General features: G+C 35.5%; 1 protein-coding gene across 1 annotated transcript in view; it reads right to left on the bottom strand.

Annotated features, from left to right (window-relative positions):
• Positions 1-24,073, bottom strand: part of MICU3 (mitochondrial calcium uptake family member 3) — a gene marked incomplete at its 5' end in the record, with an annotated part of 51,250 nt that overhangs the window by 6,403 nt on the left and 20,774 nt on the right. The window contains 7 exons of the mRNA XM_084266807.1: positions 2,020-2,177; positions 2,462-2,570; positions 6,471-6,642; positions 8,742-8,842; positions 13,861-13,956; positions 18,469-18,540; positions 22,787-22,869. Of these exons, the coding sequence (XP_084122933.1) occupies positions 2,020-2,177; positions 2,462-2,570; positions 6,471-6,642; positions 8,742-8,842; positions 13,861-13,956; positions 18,469-18,540; positions 22,787-22,869 (791 nt within the window). The remainder of the gene's footprint in view (positions 1-2,019; positions 2,178-2,461; positions 2,571-6,470; positions 6,643-8,741; positions 8,843-13,860; positions 13,957-18,468; positions 18,541-22,786; positions 22,870-24,073) is intronic.

Raw genomic sequence — 24,073 nt, 5'->3', positions numbered from 1 at the left:
CAGAAGCTACAACATTATTTTATCTGTATAATGGAACTGATCAAATCTCAACATGGATTTGAAACACGGTTATTGACAAACAAAAGGTTAGTGATTTGTTAGATTTGATTTAGCACAAGACATTTGAGCCTTTCTGTACTGGAGGAGGAAGAAGCTAAACTTCTACTTGTTCTGGCCATGCTAAATACTGTGCAACTTTTCATGTACCAACAATAGGAAGCAATGACAGAGACTTTCTGCCAAATTATTCTGCACAAAAGGATCTTACACATTTTCTTCTTTTAATTATAAACCAAGATTTGGGTGGGTGGGGGCTGTTTGTTAAATTGAAAAGGAAAATTTTTGCAGATATTTTACTATCATCCAGTCTTGGAAAAATCAGGTTTATGTGACACTTCCGAAATTTTAATTCCCAAATTTGGTATTGTAACTGTCTTGGAATATTACTGATTAGTGAATAGAATGTGTTTTTCTGAATAATTTATCAAATCTGCATGCAGGCATGTCCAAACATAACTGAATTACAGCACCAAATCATGGCCATCTCCTATGCAATCCAGGGGACAGATTATCTAATTAAAATTGACAAATCATTTATGAAAGATGGTGCTATCCTTCTGAATATCCTGGGCTATTCTTTACAGCTCTTTTACTGTCCACTGGAATATTTTATAGTGGTCTAGGCAAAAGATACATGCATAAGACTGATCAGTGCTGGATGATACAGATTCCCAAGGATTATATGTGATTTCTGTCATGCATTTTGTGAAATAGGAACACGTAATACATTTACAAGAATTACTTAGTAAGCAGACTGTTTTCTCATTAGATTAACATACACTGCACACTTACAATTAGTAAACGATTAAAACATATAGCTGAACATCTTGAAACGGTTATGAAACAATCATCATTCCCACACCATAGCAGAAGGGATTGAGGACTAACAAGGAACTAAGTTTGTTACAAATGCAGTGGTTGTTACCCACATTTTACATTCAGTCATAATACTACAAAAATAACAAGTAAAATATTAAGACTCAACACCACTTCACAGCAACTTCTAGAATTCTATTTAGGAAGCTAACTAAAAATGACTAAAATTACACTACAGAAATAACAGACTGAAATGTGAATTTAGGAACCATAATATAGTTTAAGATATGTGCCTATGGGGTTAGGTTGTCAGTATGAACAGCATTGTACATTCAGTTAGAAATGTTAACAGTGTTATATGAAGGAAAAATGTGACTTATTGATCATACTCTAATTAAAGAAATTTTCTGCTCTAATAAGATTTCCCTGTACTTCACAGAACCTGAAGAGGGCAGCAGGGTCTGTACATTTGTTTACCTACAAGGCAAAGCATGATTTACAAGCTTGTTCCCTATCAACATTTTCTCCAAGTAATTTTTTATTGCCCTCTAGCTTCTTGTAATTTAATATATTAGAGATAGGGTTAAAAAAATCAAATGCAACTTTGAACTAGAATATAGTATTTTTTCAGCACCATTTCAGTAATTCTTTATTTGAAAATTAAAGCTACCTTCTGCTGCAACCCCCCTTCCAACAGTTGTGATCAACACTGGGTATTTAAATAACGTTATAGAAGATCCAATGGTTGACCTTTAACTACACTGCCCAAGTTTGAGAGAGACAAACTCTCTTTTCCCTGCAAGCAACCCAGACATAATTGCTACCCTCGTTAAAATTTTTAATGTCAATCTACCCATCTGCCAAACAACAATACAGAAGAAATGCCAGTGAGCAGAGGACTTCTTATCTCCAGTTTGGTTTGTGTACTATAAAGGTACATTATGTCCTGTATGTATCGCTGTCTGATAAAACCCCCAAGAATTTAAGAAGGAATTTACCTTACAGACTGCTTCAGGACTGCTGTAACACGTGTCTTTAAATATACGCATGTTGGTTTGCAACCTATTGGTGCTACAGGTTCTTAAGTAAGTAGTGGTTAGTAGTAAAGTCAAATAAGATAACTATAAAGGTTAGAATCCTTACCCTAAACCCTCGATTGAGTCTGTCTTTCATAATGCCAATAAATTCTTTATAACTCAGCTGGTCATCTCTGTCAACGTCAAAAATCTTGAACACCGTGTTCACCAAATGGGGTGAAAGCTTCACACCTGTGGCTACATATACAGCACGTTTGAACTCATCTGCATAAAAAGAACATCAGAAGAAAAAAATAAAATACATGAGTCTCACTTTGTGGACATCCTTTTATGAAATACAAGTAAACACTGAAGGTCAACTTTCACATTTAAACACTCAAAACATGTAAAAGTGCCTTCTCTTCTCAAAGCTGGCGTCCTTTTAGCCTTTTTAGCTTTTTACCTGAGACATTACAACTACAAACTTGGAATTACAGAACATTTTTTATATTTTTGTCAATGGTTCTGTATCTTTATCAATGAATTTTTATAAAAATATAAATACTTACCTTGACCTATGGAACGACTTGCAAAATTATACATCTGCATTGCAATTGTAAAGTCTTCCAGGTTATTCAAGAACTGGAAAAATGATCTAAACTCATCAAATGTGATACCCTAAAAAATAAAAAAAACCAATATGCAAGATAAGAATTATCAGTAGGTGATAATTGAATGAACAAACTTTGCAGTTATATAAATCTACTTCACTTAAGGGTACTAGACCCACTGGAAAAAATAGTGATTTGTACTGATTGTCAATAAAGAACTGGAGTCTGCTGAGGAATGCAAGATGTCTTTCCTCTTCGCACTGCAATGGATAGCAATCCTTACCCCAAAAGCACTCAAAAATATTGCTCCATTGCAGCTAATACTGAGAAGTCTAGGTTTGTATGAATACTAGAGTATGTTTACTACTGGAAACCTGCAAACCAGTATCATATATATGTGGGTGTGTGGGCTCACATAAACACGCTGCCTGAATTCATAAATACTCATTATGAACTAACGCTCTGTACTTTAAGGTGATGTTTTTACATATCCCTATTTATACACTATGTCTCTTCAGCTGATAGTCCAAGTATTGCAAGGTTTGCCCAGCTTTTTAAAAAAATCTTTTGCATTTTGACCAGACTTTAGTGTATCTTCTGTCAAGGTTTCTGTGATGCACTGTTCTAAAAAGACTTTATTTTCTCTTCTTTCATTATATTTGTTCTGCTTTCTTTCAACTATAAATCCAAAGACCTGATAACCTACCTCTACATCAGTTTTGAAAAAGACCTTAAACAGAGACTTTGAACATAACATTGTTAAAATGCAAGACTTTAACAGGCCTTCGCCCTCTTGAGATGTAAACCACTGTTTAAGTGATCCTATCCAGCTCTAAGATATAAAATCTGTTTGGAGAGCTTGACCCATCTCCATCATGAGTTGTTCTCTCCACGAGTGTTATTTGTTCTCTCTTTCATCCTTTGCAATTGGGAGGAAACTCTTGGATACAAGAAGAACCACTTCCTTATTCTCATTTAAAATTGTATCATAAAAGCTTAATTTCCTAATACTAATCAATACTGTCTTCTTGTTTTGTTGCACTTGACATCTAAAAGCTTATGTCCAAGTTCTGTTTTGTGCACTCTGTTTAGCCTGAAAACTCTCTGGGAGTGGAATAATTTTGTCACATAGTTGTGAAATACTTGGACTGGTGAAACCTCAGTCTCACATTAGGACCCTCTGGTACTATGGCAAAACAGCAGTAATAGGAAATGAATAAACAAACCTTGCAGTTACATATACAAAATCTTGAGCTTACACTTTTAGGTTCACAATGATATTCAAAAATCTTTTAATATGCACAAATTTGTCTGCAATGATTCTGAAAGAAGGAGACACTGCAAGAAGTCAGGCTACTGCAAAAACCTGTCTCTTTCCATGTAACTAGAGAAGGGGATGATCAGTCTAGAGGAAATTAGCCTTGGCATATGTAAGGCTAATTTGTCTACAAAAAAGCCTTTTTGCAGCTTCTGTATTTTCACTAGTGATGAAAACTGCTGCCTTGAGTTGACACTGGAAACGAAGCAGAGAAATAAAGCAGCCACACCTGCAGTCCATGGCTAAACTGTAGATACTTCACAGCATTTTTGCAATGAAAAAAAGTATCTGTCTTCATTTAAGAGATCTACATCTGCAATCATACATGTCTATTTCCGCTCAAGAAGAAACAGCACAGGACACAGAAGTAGCAGAAGGGAAGGCAGAATGACAGTCTGAGAGAGCTGGGGATATGGCATTCTACCATCTCGCTCCTCTCCTAGGACCATTAATTTGTTCACCTGATATCTGTAATAACATTTTCTATAGGGAGTTATCTATTTGTAGATACCCCAGAAGTTTCCTACTGGAAACTATTTTCTATGTATAAGTAAAGTAACTTTTTTATTTACTTGGACTGATTGTATTTTAAATGCACCAATGTGGTAAAAAACTACACATCAACTTTCTTTAGGAGGTGGTATTTGTAGAAATTCAAGACGCCAGCTTAAATGAATCACTGGTTGGCATCCAGTTAGTAAAAGGCAGAAAACATCCTGTGAGCAGGCAGGATGCCAGCTGAGCATTTTAACATGACTACAGCACACCAAGTGATCATCATGTTGCTTCAGAAGCTTCTACATTCAGCACCATGAAAGATTAACATTGCCAACTGTAGCTGTCCATTACTTAACAACCTAATTTTTGTTCCAAATGGAATCCTCTGGTTTGTACTATTACTGCAGCATAACACTGTAATAAACTGTACAATTTATAATTTTCAAATTCACAGAATTTTTTACAGAATTTTAGGGGCTGGAAGGGACCTCCAGAGATCATCGAGTCCAACCTCAAGTTATAATGTTATTACTAATGTAAAAAAGTGCTACTATATGAACAGCAGTAAGGCAAAGTCCCATTCTCAAAAGCCTGCGGCCAGCATAAAAGATGTTACAGGTATTTACTTTTTGCACTGTACTGACAGCACATTCACCAGGGCAGTGACACAGAGCTATGGAAAATGGCAATGCACACAGCATATGACCTAGACATATGTTGCACTTGTCAAGTGCCAGGAAATTCCCAGAAGGCAGCATAAGCAAACCTGTAACTGAGAGACACAGCTTTCTAGGTGGAAGTTTCCCATAGCTGATGGTCCCACCAGAGATCGAAAGCAGAGAGCTAATGTAGAAGACTGTCAGAACAGTGGCACTGGAAGACTCAGAGATGAATTTAAAAGAATACTTCCTTTCGTCTAAAAGAAAGCGTCCTTATTTACATTTACTTAATCAACTTCACCTTTGCCACTCAAAGCAGCATTTCTCTATACTTATGTCTGTCATTATTTTTCAGTTACTCACGTGATTCCATATATATGGAAATCTTGATTTCACCCTAAACAAACAAACAAAAAATAATCTGGGAACCATGCAAAAAGAGCTTCATACTATTCCTGTTGCACTGCTCAGGCTCTGAATACTGAAAGCTGTGCAGACCTCTCAGGGTAGTTAGACTTGAGCACCTCAGTAGCTAGATGGGGAATTCAGAACACTTCATGTTACTCGTACTCTGGTGCTAAAGAGACAGCCCGGCTTTGCTTTTCAACTCCCCAGTTACATCTATCTCTCAGTGGACCTAAGTGATCTACAAAACAGAAAGAAACGGAGAATCCAGCTATTTGAACAGGAAACTGTTGATTTTTGGAGTGTGTTTCTATTAGGGCTGATCTTACTTACACTGTAGACTTAAATTACAGTGTAATTTCTCAAACAAACCACATCCAAAACTGTCCAGACTGAGTTATTACTTTTCTTCATAAACTCTGCTGTCAATGCTGTCACAATATGTAGCTATAGAATTATAATTTTAGGACAGATTAATCTAATCTTCTGTAAACACTAACAGAGGGAGCATATCCAAAACATCCCTTATTTGAAGGGCTTACGGATCATCATTGATGCACGCTTGCCTTTACCTTTCTGAAGAGGCTTTTGACAACACATTTGTTGTTAAACAAATAAAGGAATATCTACCTCATGATCTTTACTGTTTTTATTACCTTTTCTATCTCTTCAGCCAGTGATATGAACCACATACCCATCAATAATTATTTACAAGTGCTCCATCATCAAGACTATAAAACAAGATAAAGGGGATTGATGTTATTTCTGAAGAGGTGCTATTCCAGTGGCAGTGCAAAAGAAAAGAAAATAAGGAGGTTTAATGCATCATTGTTAGAAAATGGTTTAAACTGAATTTTCATGTAATATAAAGTTTTGTTATCTGAACTTCAAAATTATTACTAGCTAAATCCTATGGAACATAATTCTATGTTACTTACTCTTCTTATTCAGTATGTATTCTGAAAGGCATGAGACATATGCTTCATGATCAGAATAATTAATTCAGTGACAGAATCTCCAATGTTTTCATCTCAATGACACTGGGATTTGATGCTGTGGCCCACCACTGTCGTAGCTAAAAAATTACCTTTTCTTCAGGAATCGTGCCACGCATGTTTTCCAGGTAACTTGATGTATTTTCCACATTGGTATATCTCAGAAGAATATGGGCAAAGTCTTCCTCACTGATGGTGTTCATCCCATTAGAGTAGGAAAGGAATTCTATCTCTAGAACCTCAGTTTGTAGGTTATCCATAAATCTAAAGCACAAACAGAAATAAAGAGAAATAATAACACTTACTTTAAAAGGCTCATAGAATGTAAAGGCAAGTAGCATTATACAAATTAGTTCCCTTTTTGTAGCACTGATGGTAAATCCCTTACCTATGTTGACTCATTTTCTAATTAAGACAACAATCTTAACGCAAAGTTGACGTGTTTTAATAAGAATTAAAATTACTTACTTAATTACTTAATTTTCTTCTTCAGTGGGTCACTGCTATTTATTTTCATATACTAGACTGAAAACTCCATCATAGAACTAAATGAATTCCAAGAATTTATTCCCCATATAGCTATGTACAGATTGTGATGAAACCTTACTTTTCTATTTGTAACAAGCTAAGTATGATTAACTCTTGCAGCCTTTCAATCTAAACTTTTTTTAATAATTCACTATTCTTTCGATATTTCTATAAGCTCTTCCCAACTTAACAACATATTTTATGTTTATATATATAAATATAGAAATTATATATATGTATTTATGTGTATATATGTATTATATACATATATATATGTAACTTCCTTGATTCTGCTTGATGTTCTAGCTACACAACCAAGGATCAAATTAGGTCTTTGGTCACAGTACTGCACTGGGAGCTCATGTTCACCTGACTATCAACCACAACGTGTAACACAGTTCCCTGTTACAGGTTCCCAAGAATTCCCATCCTATAGACACTGTCTGAAACACTCCTTTCTAATATTTAATTTGACTTCTAAGAACTATGAGGAGCTCAAATCAAACGGATGTCTAAGCAAAAGTTTAAGTGCAAGGTAAACATACAATAGTATTTCTGTCACTAATCCACAGTTTAACAATTTGTTGAGCTGGTAAAGTAGCATTGAGTAAAACTTGATGAATCTTTCCTCTACTAGGTTTTGACTTCTCTAGCATTAACACCACTTACAGCAATTAATGGACATTTTAACTAGATGCCTTTTGAAAATGCACCTTTTCTGGTTCTTTTGACCTCACATCATGATCTCACTTGATGACACAGATTTTATATTATGTGAAATCCTGAATACTTTTCAAGACACACCATTTTATGGCAAAATATTTTCCAGTATCTGACTGATCAGAATGCACACTTAGTGGTAACTATGCAGACAACAGGTATCAGGAGTATTTACTGAGGCAACAACAACCAAACACCGTATATCACACAGAAACATACAGTTTTATGACTCTGTTTGTATAGAGCTGTCCCTAACTTTTTAGATTTTATTTTAAATTGAGTATTAATTGTCCCGTTTTTCAGTTGGGATAGAGTTAATTCTCACCAGAAGCTGGGAGGGGACACAGCCAGGACAGGTGACCCAAAGCAGGGTGCTGTCCAGCTGGCTGGGGAGGAGTCACTGCTCAGGGAAGGGCTGGGCAGCAGGTTGGGGAGGCAAATGGCAGTGTGTATCACCTGTTTTGTGTATTTTTAATTAGTATTGTTGTTATTTTCCTCTTCCTTTGCTCTCCCAGTAAACTGTCCTTATCCCAGCTTACAAGTTTTGCCTTTTCCTTCTGATTCTCCTCCCTGTCTCACTGGGGAGGGAGAGTGGGCAGCTGCTTAGTGCTCAGCTGCTGGCTGGGCTAAACCATGACATAATTACACCAACAGCTTCCACTGTGTTTTCACCTTTTTCCTCATACAAGCTTATGTTAAACTGCCTCCACGATAGCTTCAGAAAAATCTTTACATTTAAGTATGTCCCTAAGAGCAGAGATGCACATCCCCAGGGGCAGAGATGCACACAAAGTTTTGGTTTTTTAAAAAGCACTGAAAAAAAAATAAATTCCTGTGTACTGATAAGGACAGGGTTAGGGTACAACCTCTGCATCCCAAAGCAACTACATACACAAGTACTATTGACATTTGGAAATGATGCAGCATTAGTACAGGACTTCTATTGTTGGTCCACTTACTGTGTTACTTCACTCTTTGTATATATATCACACACAAAGGGAACATAAACTTTAGATGCATGTCTGCATAGACTACTTTTATAGTAATGTAATACACATTAATTAGAACATGCATGAAAGAATTTTTTAGAAGGAATTAATACAGTTGAGACTCACCTATAAAAATCTTCAAAGTTCAGTTCAGCTTTTCCTTTCTTGCCAAAGAAGTGTACAAGCAGTGTAGTATCTGATAGTGAACTTGAAATGTCATCAGCACGCTTAAATATTAGAAAAAAGAAATTAGAGGCCATGATTGGATCAGTTTCAAAAGTATAATCTGAGAATTCCTATCATCACAATAGACCTTTCTATTAAAAGATTTTGTGTTTTATGTTCAGTCTTAAAAAAGACTTTAGTATTAAAATCCACTGAATTAATTTAGTCATGCAATTTTCACACAAAATAGCATTATGTTGTTAATTGCATTTAGTAGAAAACACTTAAACCAACAATGTAATATAATGGAAGCTGCAATGAAGGGGGAAGAAGCATGAAAAATAAAACCAGAAACTCTTGATGAAAAACAAAAGAGTCCTAGTCCGTTAACGTAAACCATAAAAATAACTCCCTTCTACACAATCTCTCTTCTACTACACAGCTACAAAGAAATTAGAGGAAGTTTTTTCAAATACTCTTATTTTTTATTTCAAAATTAAGTATGGAATTGTATTCCAAACCCACTCACAACAGTCAGGTGTACTTTATATGATTCTTTTCTATAAGTAACACATGGCTACAGTCTAAATATTACTGCCCAAATATATTTAGAGCAACAGAATTTTAAGAAATTCTGAACTCATGAAGTAGTATGTTCACTCATTCTCTTAAGAATGTTCCTCATCTACTGAGTACACAGGTGGTCTCTGCACCAGCCAGGAACCTTTGAGCATATACTAACATTTTTTCCTTAATAAATAATTATCAACATTGAAGACACAGAATGAGAAGAGTAAAACCAACTCATTTTAACCATTTTTAATAAGAAAAGTTGTATATAGTAAGACAGACATATAAACAGAACTATCATCCCTGTACAGTGATTGTGCAACCTTCTGAGTTTTACTACATATACATTACCCTTAACTGCTGTGTATGTGTATTGATTTTACTTCTTTTACAAAGAAACTCTTGATACACTGAAGTGACAGAATAATAATTCAGTGATACAGGGCTCTTAGATAAGCCACAGTATTCCACCATGGTAACATCCTTCTGGCATTAACTTGTATCTGCTGACATTTGAATTTCAAAAGTCAGTTATTTTGTCTCCTTGCTGTATCTGTGTAGGGAGAACCTTCTGTCTGAACTCTCATTTTTCTTCCCATGAAGAGACTTTATGAAAAGCCAAGAGTGGGAGCCAGTACTCTCTGCTCTTTCGAGGCAAGCTACCACCCATCAGGAATACCACATGGAAGCGTGCCTGACTGCTCTACTGTTCAAGAACAAAACCTAACACATGGTACAGAAACCTAGTAAGGATCTGGGAGAATTAACAGTACTGAGTTATCACCATAATGACAGATTACAAACCCATGGGATTTCCTGTAATATAGAAAACTGTTTGTACAGATCTATAAAGATCAGCATATATAAACCTGGAAGCTGCACTCAAAGTCCTTTAAGTCTGACTTTATTTCGTAACTGCAGAGGCTGTGTATTTATAGCAGATGGGGAAATGCTACATGACGGAACTTGGAAGATATTTTGAATGGTCTGAAGTAGTTCAACACCATGTACCATGAAAACCTGTTTCATAGCTACATGTACATGAAATATACTATATCAATTTCAAATGTAAATACTAGTTTGTAAACAATGTAAAATGCAACATCCATTAAGAGTATTTATGTATCAACAAGGAAAAACATGAGGCAGTAACCACACAAATCCATCTTTCAACATCCAAGAACTAAAGAAACAAGAGAGATTTTTCTGTGCTTTAGTATAATCACTTTAGGATACTCAAGATTGTATTTCATGTACTCTAGCTTCCTCTTTATTCTCATATGCTTCTCCAGGGAGAAATAAGATGACATAGTGTATGTATCGGTAGAGAGATATTTCATGTCCTTCAATTAAGACAGCTCTGCTCTTCAAGTGAGCAAACTACTTCAGAAAAGTAATCACTATTTGTCTTTTAATATTGTTATCCTCCACTGCAGGACACAATATACTGAAACACAGATACCCTGATTTCCTATGTCTTTCAAGCAATTAAATCCCTGAGTACATTCAAACAATTTCCCTCAAGTACACTGCAAAGATATCAAATGTTAAATTACAGCCTTTCATCTTGCAAAAAACATTTCAAAACCTTAGACTTAGGTTGCATTCACCCATATCTAAAGGACCATTAAAAAACCCCACAATCTGCAAGTCTTTTCACAATTCCCATTTGGTCAGCCCCACTAAATAAAAAACCCCAAACAAAAACCTCACCCCAGAAACTCAACCCATTATGCTTCTCTGCAGAATTGCAGGCAACTGAAAACTACTCCTGTGCTTCTTCTGCGTTGATGGCATTAAATAAATTCTCTCTGTTCAGGGCTAAGGATAAAAACAAAAGCCTTAATAAATTAAAAACTATTATTTGTTGCTCATAATAAAATGAATTATCTATTTTATATCAGTGCAAATGCAATGACCACACCTGTTTCCATATCTACACATATGAGACTATTTTGAAGTAATACATTTTGCAGTTATTTAAATGAAAATAAAACACTGCATCATTTCTTTTAGCCTCTACATGAACTCTAATACAAATTCAGATAAAGAGACAAACAGGTAAGACAAGTGTTTCAGTTATACTACTGGCTTGCTGCATGAAAACAACATCTTTTCCTCTCAATTTCCTAACAAGAGCAGTAGATTTATCTTTTTTTATATCCTGCAAAATTAATTTCAAACTTTTGTTTAAAGAAGGGTGACTAAAAGTAAGTTACACTCATGAGCAATGGCCCACTTGTAGCAACATAGTCTGAGAATGAAGCGTGTATATTATGCTTGGAATTAATAAAAGCTTTCCCACTGAAAGTCCTTGATTTTTCACTAGTGATAATGAATGTGTGGACTTCCAGTTTGATTTAGTAATTTAAGAATAAATATACAATCTGACTTCAGTGATAACTGTCATATTCCAACAGGATAGTGTAGCTGCTAAATTAGGAACAGCAGAAACATTACCATAAACTGTCCTGGAAAGAAACTGGATGTGATGAATAACTTCTCCCCCTCCCCCAAGAGACCTTGTAAATTGACTCCTACAATAACGAACCTTATTTATTCTTCAACTTTCACAAGGCCTTCTCAAAAGCTATGAAACAACACTGACTTCAGTGTCACCTAGCTTTATGCCACTTTCTTAGTACAGATGCCTATAATAATCTTCAGATGTGAGAGTACCTGGGAGAGATAAGAACAGGGATGAAAGCCAGTCAGCTCAAACTTAACCCAAGCAAGATAAAGATGATTATGCTAAGAAGTGGGTAATAGTCACTGGAGCAAATGAAGGATGTGATTTTTCTTAATAAAATGATTTAAAATAAATTTTATACATTTTACAATTTAAATACATTTTTAGCATAGCTGCTATTAAGCTTCAATTACATTTTAGTTACAGATACTAGTCTGAAGCATCAGATGTAAAAAAACCCTATCTCTTACCAGATTAAGGATGTGGAGAGATTACCACACTTAAGTCTATCTATACTTGGAACTGAATTCATGCCAGATACCTAGATAAAGATGACAGTTAATTCAGAAAACTCAGTGACCCAAGCTCCTTAAAAGAGTGATGAAAAGAGTAGCCCTCTCTCACCTCTGATGTCTCCCTGGTAACAGGGTAACACTGATGTCCTGGGTTTTAAAATGTGGAGGAATAAATAAGGACGAATAACTGTACTAATTGTTCAGTAGCTCATCAATTTAAAAGGAAAGAAAGGCTATGTATACTGCTTTACTGCAAGCTTACTATGATTGTATTATTACTATGAACATTGCAAATAATATTGGTATAAAACTCAACTCTGTAACACTACATTTTCTTTTGTTCAAAGCCAGATGAACTCAACCTGAGAGGTAAGAGAAGGCCTACTTGATACCTGGGAAATACAGGTTCTACCTTCAGAGAAGAATCAAAGACCTTGTTTTGTTTAGCCTATGGTAATTAAAACTGAGGGCTATGACGGTGTTTATAAGCACAAACATGAATAAGAAGATTAACACTAATGAAGAAAAAGACCAATGAAAATTAAGGGATAACTGACTGGTATAAAGGCACCATGAGTAAATTAGCCTGGAAATTAGAAAAAGTCCATCTGAGTCCTCAGGTTATTCAATAGCTTTGGCAGAGGAACAGCAGGGACAAAACACTAATTACTTTTCATATGGAGCATACATTGCTTAGGAAGCAAAGAAAAAGATTGTTTTACCCTGGAGGTGCATTTCAGTTCCATGTTCTTTCTCATTATGATTCTGCTTATGAAGCACGGAACTTGCTTGAGACCCGATAGTCAGTGGAGAGTTGCTGTATGTTCTTTAACACCACAACCAGCAGAGCAATCACTCTCACTGTATGGGGCACTGAAAAGCCTAAATGCTACGGTTTTCTGACCCTCTTAAATGATCAATGCAAATGTCTTAACTGAAGGCAGATCATGAAACAAGGATCTTACTAGAATTGAAAGAATTATGGACATTCATCTGATGGCAGTGATACTGCTAGTACTCCACAGTGGTTGTGTAATATGAAAAAAGATTGACTAATATTTTGGCTACCTTAAAACAGTCCTGGTTTGATCCAACAACTCAAACAATCTTTGTGCAATACTAGTTTTGTGAAGACAAGGTCTGCTAACATACATAAAAAACACATAAAGGACCTTAAGATTAAAAGCTTAAAAGGCTGAAACTCTCATTACAGTTCTCATATTACTTATTTAACTGTGAAATACTGTCACCATTGGTGTTAGAAAATGATTCTTATGGTAAGGACTGAAGAGGACTCAGTCTTCCAACTCTTTCAAAAGGTATCTTTGCTTTTACTTGGAAATGACAACTTTCAATTATCACATTGCACAGACCTAAATCCATTTCATTTGAGAACTTTCATTCAAAAAAAAAAGTAATTAAAAGGAAGAAAAGAAACAAAGTGTATACAATAGGAAAACAATCAGAACAGAAATAAATGAAAGAGCAGTATGTTTATGGACCAGAGACAGAGGTTGTCATATACCTCCGCAAGGTCCGAAAAGAGTGCTTGGCTTGTGCTACGTCTCAAAGTATCCCAATAGCTTCTGGGGACAAGGTCCTCTCCTTCTGTTTTAAGAACCTGCAGAAGTTTCAAGAGGCACAATTGTTTGAAAATCAAAGAACAATAAAACAACTTTTAACAGACTTTAAAATCTTTTCCAGCTTCAAAGCACAGCTTCATTCTTTTGCTTCTATGCAGAGTAATTTCTACCTAGTTACATGGCACTTTGCATACGAAAGGAACACCGGTCCATTGCAGCTATTTGTTTATCACTTATAACTTGGCTGTGACAAAATATGGGAAATGTAAAGTGAAAATATTTATTAAAAGTACATGTGAAAATGTCCATCTAAACTCAGTATGTTGTTTCTTCCTAACAATTCTGTTTGCTAAAATATGATGTATATACTTATGAAATTTGCTTTCTCATTGGTCAAAATACATATATCACCATACCAATAGTTATTTAATTTCCTCCAATAATCAAGATGATATACTTGCACCAGTAAAGAAATGCAGAAAACAAGCCTACTAAGTCTAACTTCAGTTGTAACATACTTATCAAGAAAACACTACTCACATGATCCAGTTTACCATGTTTAAATAGAATATGTTTAATCTCTTAAAGTAAAATATGCTTACCTTTTTGTTCTGAAATGTTTCAATTTTGGAAGCCTGAAAAATCATCCCTTATTGAGGCAGGCTTCCCTTATATTGCAGTTAAGTCTTGGAAGATCTATGTAATACATTTATTCCCCCATACCACCCAAAGAATCTATGGAACGTGATTCTAAAGACAGCAGAATGTTATTTGAGGTTGTTTTTTTCAACGGAATGAATTTCCTCTTTTTCCTCAACAAGTTAACCAAAACTACGTCTCCTACTTTCACAGCTTCCCACTCATGTCCACCTGGGCATGCAAGAAAAATAATGAATTCAAATCTTCTAACTTCAAATGGAAACCTTTTTTTTTGACCCAACACATACTTAGAAGTCTTAGAAGACTTACACAGATGTGACAGCTGTGTGGTGTGTGAAGTCACATTGTTATCGTAAGGAATATTGTACAGAGTTGAATGTTTATTGCCTCTATATATTCTGCATGGTGCAAACACATTATGCCTACTACAAGTTATATTACATATATATACATAACTAACCAATTCAACTCATTTCTTTCTGTAAATTGTCATCAAAGAAACATGAAAAACTACCAGGAATTATACCCACACTTAATGTATATTATACTTTTGTTTCCTTTTTGAAAAATTCTGGTTTTACCTTTCTCTACTATGTAGTAACAGTTTGTATGTTGTCACAGTATTTTCATATATAACTTCATTTAGTCCCAAATTGCTAAACTCTGCTAGATTTGTTTACTTCAGTGCATACAGGATTAGGCCCTTAGCAGCTTCTCTTACTCATCCTTTTGATGTTCACTGGGTCACGTGAATGAACAACACATCATTCTTTTCTGCATACAATTCTCTAATTAACTATTTTAAGTATTCACCGAGTTTGTTCTCTTACTGGAGATTTACTTTAGTCAATTAGTACTTCAAGGCATGCACATTTTATTTTCCTCACATGCATCTGATCATAATTATCATGTTCCGGTTGGCATTGGGTGAAGGCACTCGTGCAAGACATGCTGAAGTAGTCTTAACACACAACTGCAGTATGCACCAGAACATGACTTGAAATAATTAACCTATGCAACTGAAAACACAAATTACTTAGCCCATTTAAAATGTCACTGTATGCATCTATGTTTTATAGACCTTGACACTTCCCAAATAAGGTTGTTGTGAAGGATGAAATGAGGAGAAGGGCCAAACAAAGCACTATGGACTGTCCCAGACATTTTAGAGCTGCATCTCCTTGGCCTCAAATATCTTCGACTCCCCAGGAGATCAAGGCAAACTGAAAAGGCTGTTACACTTCTTGTTTCAGTAGGAGAAACAGAAACCCAAAATATCAGTTTTCTAGGGAGGGGGTGGGGTGGTAGATACTGTGAATTCCTATAGCTCTGGTGTGTGGAGATCTCCATTCAGGTAGCAGGAGGGAAGAAAAGGATGGTGCACACCTGGGCATCATCTCGATAAAGAATTCTGATGTGGCTGGAGTCAGGGAGGAGATTTTTTACTAAAGCTGAAAATTATTACATGATTAGGAAAGCCTAACTAGTTTGGTTTCAGTTTAAAATAGCAGGCTGCACTGACATGTGGCAAGCACTGTACTGCATCTTTCACTGCAGTAAAGCCTGATCTAAAATCCACTGAATCGTAAGGCCTGGCCTTTCCTACTATGTTATTCTCACAAGACTGCAGCATCTGTATCATGCCACTGCACCTTTTCATTCAACAGTCTTCCTTCCTGCATGTTGCCCAAATTGTATGTGCTAACTTCACAGGAAGTAAATTCAGGCATTCCTGAGAATGGTTATATAAAGAAATCAACTTTAGAACTGCAATCTCCAAGTTGTCTAATTCTCCTAGGCTCCCTCACCTCACTTTGAGTACCACAATAATCACAGTAAAACAAATATAATTCTATTTTAACATAAAATTAATGGGGTTTTTACACCTCTTTTATTTTTGATGTGAACCAAAAATTAGTCAGGTCACCATGAAAACATGAAAAAAAAAGCAGATCTGTTTCTTCCTGATTCTCTCTCCCATTTCTCAAAACTAATTAAAAGTAAGTTTACTGTCACCTACATAATACAGAGACTATTTTCTGTAAAATCCTATTCTAGTTGAGACTGGAAGTTCTTATTTATTTGTTCTGTAAGTGAAGCACACAAATATAAAAGCTCTCCTCTGCTTTCTTTTTTTTTATTTTGGGGTGGAACAAAGAGGTGAAGGATTCATTTGACTAATTATTACTCCGCATTATACACAAGGAGACAAGATAGACCTAGATCAAATGACCTGTACAGGATGACTTCATTTACATGCGTTAATTAAAAACAAGTCTACAATTTATTAAGATATATTTTGTCTTTTCCCTTAAAATACTGTTCCCTTCATTTTATACAAACAGAGAACCTTTCCTCCTGGTAGGCTTGCCTGTTTCAGAATGCATGCAACGAGCATGCACAACCTTTTAAGCGAGTAAAGATCCATCACATTTTTACTGATTAGAAGTCATTTACTTGATGAAAAAGATAAAAATAGTAAATTTTCTTATAGCATATTATTTCACCTCACTGGTGAAGACTGCATAAATTGAAAATTAATAGAGTACATACACTGTTAGTAGAAGTATGATATCCATAAAGTTGAAGACGCTGACATACAGCAAAAACGGGTCAAGTCAAGTATCACATGTCAGAATGAAGCCAAAGGAGGGGAAAAAAGGCAACAGAATAGGTTAAGACAAGCAAATCTTCATTATATATATTATTATATTTATTTGTTTTTAAAATGAAATCTCATTCTTCAATCTCATTTTTCAAATTTTCAAAAGAGAAGTAAAGAATTGCAGCGATTACTCTCAGGAGAAATGTTCCATTTTGTAATCTTTACTTCTTCTGAAAGCTCTTCTGGGTGTAAGTTTCCTTTGTTCAGAATAAACACTGTGTGAAAGGTTCAACAATTGACCTACAGTTTTGAAAAGCTGAGAAGGATAGGTCTCTCTGGGTGGGAAGAAAAGGTCCCTTTTTATGCTGAGGGAAGGTTTAGAAAGTATTAATTCTTGAAATTCAAACTTCCTATGGTCTCAGGGACAAAGGTCTGAGATCAAGCATCTGTGGTCCCCAAAGTATAATGGGCACCATAAGAAGCTTTGCATATGTGTCAAAATAAGGAATTTTTGCCATCAATAGGCAAACTGCAAATGAATACTTTTTTTTTGTTTTGCTGTGGGCTTGAAAGAGACTCATCCCTGATTTTCACTTGTCCAACAGTAAATTTAAGTTCCTGCTACTGGTGCCATCCTCCAGACAAGCCACCAGACTTGTGTAATTCTTACTTACCTTTCTTGTGCCTTTAAGAAATGAAAATTTGACATTATATGAGTATTCAGTATTCCACAAAAATCTATTCAGGTAATATAAACAAATAAAGCCATTTTGCATTATGAGCAATATTTAATAAAAAAATTAAAATCTAAGTTCATTTGTAACATTTCATCAGCAATTTTACAACTACTATGTAAAGAACAAGCATCACAGTCAAAATGTCTGCATGGACAGCTTCATTTAGTTATGAGAGCAGGAGCATAGTTTGATCTTGTCACTGAGATGTCTCACTCTTATAGACAGCAACACTGGGTCATTACTATTAATTTTTGCCTATATATATAGATTCCAAATGGGTTCAATTCTACTGTCATGTCATAATATGCAATATGATGGTTAAACACTATTTGTTTCCTTTCGAAAGACCACTTAAATATTTTTTCCCCAGTAAAGTCAGTTCAGGCTAAATACTACTTTTTCCTCTATATTACACATATTCATTTAACAATATTCATTTATTGTTTAAAAATTTGAATCTGATTAGTGAAATATATACAAATACAATGTTGTCCTACATCAAAGAAAACAAACCAACTACCAGCTGCACCTATTTTAATTTTACTTACAAGCATTGCACGTTTTTCTTCATCTCCTTTTCTTTCTCTCTTCTCATTTTTTTTCCTGAAAATCTCTTGTAACTAAAAAAAAAAAAAAAAAATTGTTCTTATTTAGTTTTCAGGCTATTTCACATGTATAATGATCACTGAATATGAGGAACAATGCAAACAGTGATAAAAAGTAGTTCTTTACTAAAATATTAGTGTTTCAGTGATGTTTCACTGTTCATATTCATGCCTTCATGTTCGTTCTGTGATCAGGACCATCCCACAGAAAGGAATAAGGAAGCATTTTTCCACAAAGGCTATTAATTCTATTTGGGAACATATTACTAAGAACGTCCTATTTAGCTTAACACTTTAGCCAATCCAGACTGTACAAAAAGGGGGAGTTCCAGGATTCTCCACCACCTCTAGGCATATCCTTTCTTGTCCGGTACTAATTAGTATCTGTGTGGCTCTGCAGTCAGCTGGATCAATCTTTTTTCCGTATTTTTAGTTTCCAACCAGATCAGTTCTTACTCCTGCTGGCACAAGGGTGGGGTGGAAACACCTGGTGGGGGTGGAACATTCCCCTTCAGCAGCAACAAACTACTATTCAAGAGTAATTTATCAAGTACCCTTTTTTTTTTCATGTCTGTTCAAAGAATACTTTGAGGTCTTGTAAAATACCCCTTTTCACAACTTTCCCTAAGAACTTTAAACATGACTTCTGAGAAAACCTCAAATACAAGATTTAAAACTTACTGATTCTTGAGCATATATATTTTCAAATTAACAAGTCTTCAGAGTAAAAAGTGGTCTGTACTTACCTTTCTTTGTAAGCATCTATTTTACTTAGGTATTTTTATTTATTGTAATATTTACTAATATTTCCTGACCATGAGAAAAAAATGTTAGTCTCTACTCTGCACAGCAAGAGAGCACAATTAACCGTAATTCCTTCTATATCTACCAGTGAATCACAGAATCAAAGGGGTTGGAAGGGACCTCCAGAGATCAGCGGGTCTAACCCCCCTGCCGAAGCAGGTTCCCTAGGACAGGTTGCACAGGGAGGTATCCAGACAGGTCTTGAATACCTCCAGAGAAGGAGACTCCACACCCCCCAGGGCAGCCAGTCCCTGGGCTCTGTCACCCTCACTGTGAAAAAGTTCTTCTCTTTAGCTTCTCAAAAACTGCACATGAAAATACTGTACTGCCAACTGTAGCATTAGGTAATCTCAGTGTGAGCAGCAGAAAGAATAAACGCTGTGGCTGACAAATGTGTCCTATCATGAATACGGTACTTTCAGAACCGAACATCAGGGCATAGAGACAATGGTGGCAGTTGTTTCACCAGAAGTCTGATAAAAACCTGATACTGTAATAACACACACACAGAGCTCCCCAGGGATCAGAATGTTGTGAAAAATAGATGTGAGATAAATTTTGCAAGCAAATTTTCCAAATTTAATTTCAGAAGACTGTATTTCAGAGAAGGGAGATGACTAAGACAAAGTGATCAACAGCCCCTACCCCAGGGGTATGACAACAGTGAAATGATACCCAACAAATTTATAAATAAAGTATTATGAATTTCCAAATTTGACTATTGTGTTCCAGAATTGCTGATAAGGCAAACACAGACCAGAATACTGTGTGTGTCACTGTATCTATTTTTGAGTACAGGATCAATATTCAGACCCTGGTATGTTTTTTCTATATTTCTGCAAAACTACAAGCACAATTTGCTATAACTTATGCTGATAAGGATAAAGTCTTTACAGGACATTTAGCTGGATGGCCTAAAGTATTACACAGTTTACAACCCAAAAATGTGGAAAGGAAAAAGGTAAAGGAAGAGAGAGAAGTAGAAAGAAAACACCTCCTCCAAAGTAAAGTGACAAGCCATCAAGCAGAAGAGAGGAGTGGCAGTATTTTAAAACCTAAAAAAAGAGCCCTTAAATGCACTGCAACCTTGGATGTATTTTCCCTGCCACAGAGGCAAAAGGAGTAGGATTCTGTTGCATTCATCATTAAAGCACTTGCTAAACTTCTGGAAATGGATCTTTTGTTCAGAAGGAGTGCTATAGGATACCATCCAGTAGAAAAGGGAATGCAAAAAGGATCTTGGAGTACTTTCATAAGAACATTGTTTGAAACAGGATAATGAGATTGACTGCTGAAAGCAGCAACCCCAAGATCTCCTGTAACAAGGCAACACAATCCTCCTGTTCCCTGACCTCACCCCTATGACATACGCAAAGAAGAAAGCACAAACACCAGGGAATTAGTTTACAAAAACACTAAAGCTGTTATCAGAAAAATTAAGCATTTTTCAACTCTTCACTACCCATGCTCTTCCCAAGAATCACACAATATGGGATCCCTACACCAATCTCTGTTTGCAAAGTTTAACAGTATTAACTATACTTCCAATTTTATGATAGCTGACTGGAATCACTGGAGAAGTGTTTTGCAAATGCTGGATATAGTTCAAATGCCAACACTTAACATTGTCCTGCTTCCACACACACAGGAGATGACACATACCCAAGCAAGGTGAGTATACATGCCAAATGTATGTGCTGGGACCAGGTCTCTCACAGCTGCAGCAACACTGAAGCAACTTTTATTTCCATACATACTCTTATTTATACAGACATTTTCTATCTACCTAGCTGTCTATTTTAGCTTTTTTCACTTCAAATCTAACATTAGGTTTTGACCTAAGTTTTGAAGGGTGACTGATCAAGCAGAATTAGGGTCGGATTTAATGTATACAATTTTTAAAAATAAAATAATAGGTTGAGAACAATGTATCTAATGTTTAAAAATTCTCCTTCCTTTCTTCTATCCATCAACTCTGGTAACAGAAGAAGTGTAAGAAGGAGGAAACTCTATCAGGGACCATGGCAGAGAACAAATAAAAAGCAGGATGTGAAAAGGACTGTAAAAGCACAGTTAGAAAGAAAGATGCAATATCCATCATTAAATGTTGCCCTTGCTCCCCTGCCTTTTATAATTTTTTCATTTTCAGCAGCAGTTTCTGAAAGACAATTCAGTTTCAATTTACTCCCACTTAGCCATTGTAATGGAAGTAGCATTGGTTAAGGGGTTTTTTTTTAAAGTTGTCAGTCTATTCCACCACATTCTGTTGTATTAAATCATGACAGACTTTTTTTTATTCTTCCTCTATTTTTCCTTTGGCCAATTAATGCAATGTTTGCTGGCTTTTGCCTCTACCCAGAGGAGATAGTTATTAGGAATTGACAAGTGTAAGGATGCATACATTTAGAATACAAAAAATGATGATGATGCTACAAATTGTAAGAGGTGACAGCTTTCAAAATAAATGAGCCCTGTTCTGTTTAAGCTATGCCACCAGAAAACAAGCCCCCAAATCTCAGATCTCACTTCCTTGAAAAGGAGGACTGAGGAAAATTCTAGTGTTTGGGACAGTTTCTTTGACCCTTCCATTTTCTTTAGGTTAGCATCGCTTATCTGAATCAAACCTTCTAACTTGACTTGAAAACAATTAAGAAACAGCACACGGGAAAATAGGGTGTTTTTCATTTTAAATCGTGGTCTGACAAATCCATTCCATGTGTCTGTTTCATTCTTTGTATTTTGTTCCATTTTCTCCTTCTTCTGTAAGCAGTGGACTCTATTTATAAACTCGGATGCATAAAAACATGCATGAAGTTTTGTAACAAAACCTTGAATGTGACAAAACTACTGCCAAGTTCTGGATGTCCTGCCAACTGTTCCAGAGCACATAAAAATTATTCAGCTCAAAGTCAATTTTGCTATCAGAAGTATTCTCCTTAAAATGAAATCACTGAACTCCAGCTTAGCAACTTGCTTCAGCATATGGATTTCATGGGATGAACTAGATATATGTGCGGTATGTTTTATTTCCTTGCAAATCTTGTCCAAATCAGATGATGTCACATTATGTCAGTCAATATTTTCAGGACCTCTGTGATTATAAGCAGAATGAACGACAATGTGAAGTGTAGTCCCAGGAAAAGAATCTTTAAAGAATTCCGCAGACCACTGATACAGCAGTATTATTTTAACAGTCTAATTATCTGTGAAGGTAGCAGCTATTTAAAAGATCCCAAATAAAAACGGGAACAACATACCTGTGCACTGTAATAAGGATCTATTTACAATCTATATTAAATTTATTATTTACATTAAATAAGGCAATTAAACAACCACATTCAGTGAAGAACAGCTTTTTTTTTGTCATTATTATTCACATCATCATGAGTCTCCATCCAGACAAAAAAAATAGTTTAAAGATTATGTCAAAATATTCAAAGACTGAAAACATACATACCACTAAGAATTCCTTTTTGTCCACCATCTCATTGCCATCAGTATCAAACATGTTGAAAGCAATTCTAAAACCTGCATGTGGCTCTGAAAAAGAAACCCAAAAACCACTGAATTATTGCTTGCTTGGAAAGAAAGCAAATATGAAATTATTTGGTCTCTGTTTGTAAAAGCCATATCCTCAACTAATTTAAATCAGTACATGTTTGTACACAATAAATGCAAATTATAACATCTGTAGAACAATATTATCCATGTTATGAAAAGTAAAGTCATGCTCACAAATTCATAGATCAGGGGAAACAGAGTGTGGAAATAGAACATGAAATATCCAGGGAAAATGGAGTCCTGACTACCAGTCACAGGAATGGGTGACTGGTAGTCAGGAGTGTAAGTTCATAATTAGAGTCTATTTTATACCTTAAAATACAAATTTGTAGAAAATAAATTTTCTGTGAAAACAGAGAAAGATACTTTAAAAAGTTTTGCAAAAAAGATACTGGTTGCAACTTCAGGTCAAAACTGTACTGAAAGAGACCCAAAATTTTCTTGTTTACATGCTTAGTGTCATTGGAATTTGGAATCAGGTTAGAATTTTAAATTATTTCTGAAACATGGGGTAACTGGAAGTGAAGCCTCTTGGCAAAATTGTGGTGATAAGGATTTGCAATATGGATGAATTATGCCCCAAAGTTAGTTCAGGTAATAAAGAAATGATGGAAGGAATATCCATCAATACAGCAGTTAAGGACTGTCGGTTCAGAGTCAAGTTCATGCTCTGATTCAGAGTAAGAATCCAGATGATGTCTGAAAAAAACCCCAAGCCTAATGAAACATTTCCATTGGATTCAATTGCATATAAGTAAAACACTGCTCCTTTCCAAAAAACAGCTCTTCAAATATCAAAATAAAGTCTCTATCGGGCTTATTTTACTCTGTTAGTCTACTTTGGTTTTATGGGTGGTAGAAGTATTCAATTTTGTTTGTGTTTCTAACGTAAACAACCATTCAATTGGTTTATCAGGTTTTATCTATACTTTATCATTGTCTCATTGATGTCACCCATTATGCAGTAATGGGTGAAACAAACCAGTAATCATGTATATCTTTCTGTTCTCCCTGAATACACTGTCCTTTAGTAACATCAGTAAATTCAGCTGGAAATTTTCCAGGAATTTCAAAGAAGAAAATAATTTTAAGCTCTTAAATGGGATTCAGCTGAAGTGTGTGGCTCAACTTTCTCAACAGTCAGTTACAGAAGTTCTAGATAATAAAATATTTAAATAAAACA

This window comes from Gallinula chloropus (genome assembly GCF_964237585.1).
Source record: "Gallinula chloropus genome assembly, chromosome: 7".
Lineage (NCBI taxonomy): Eukaryota > Metazoa > Chordata > Aves > Gruiformes > Rallidae > Gallinula > Gallinula chloropus.
The sequence above is the reverse complement of the archived record's forward strand: the minus strand, read 5'-3'. Positions and strand labels throughout refer to the sequence as shown.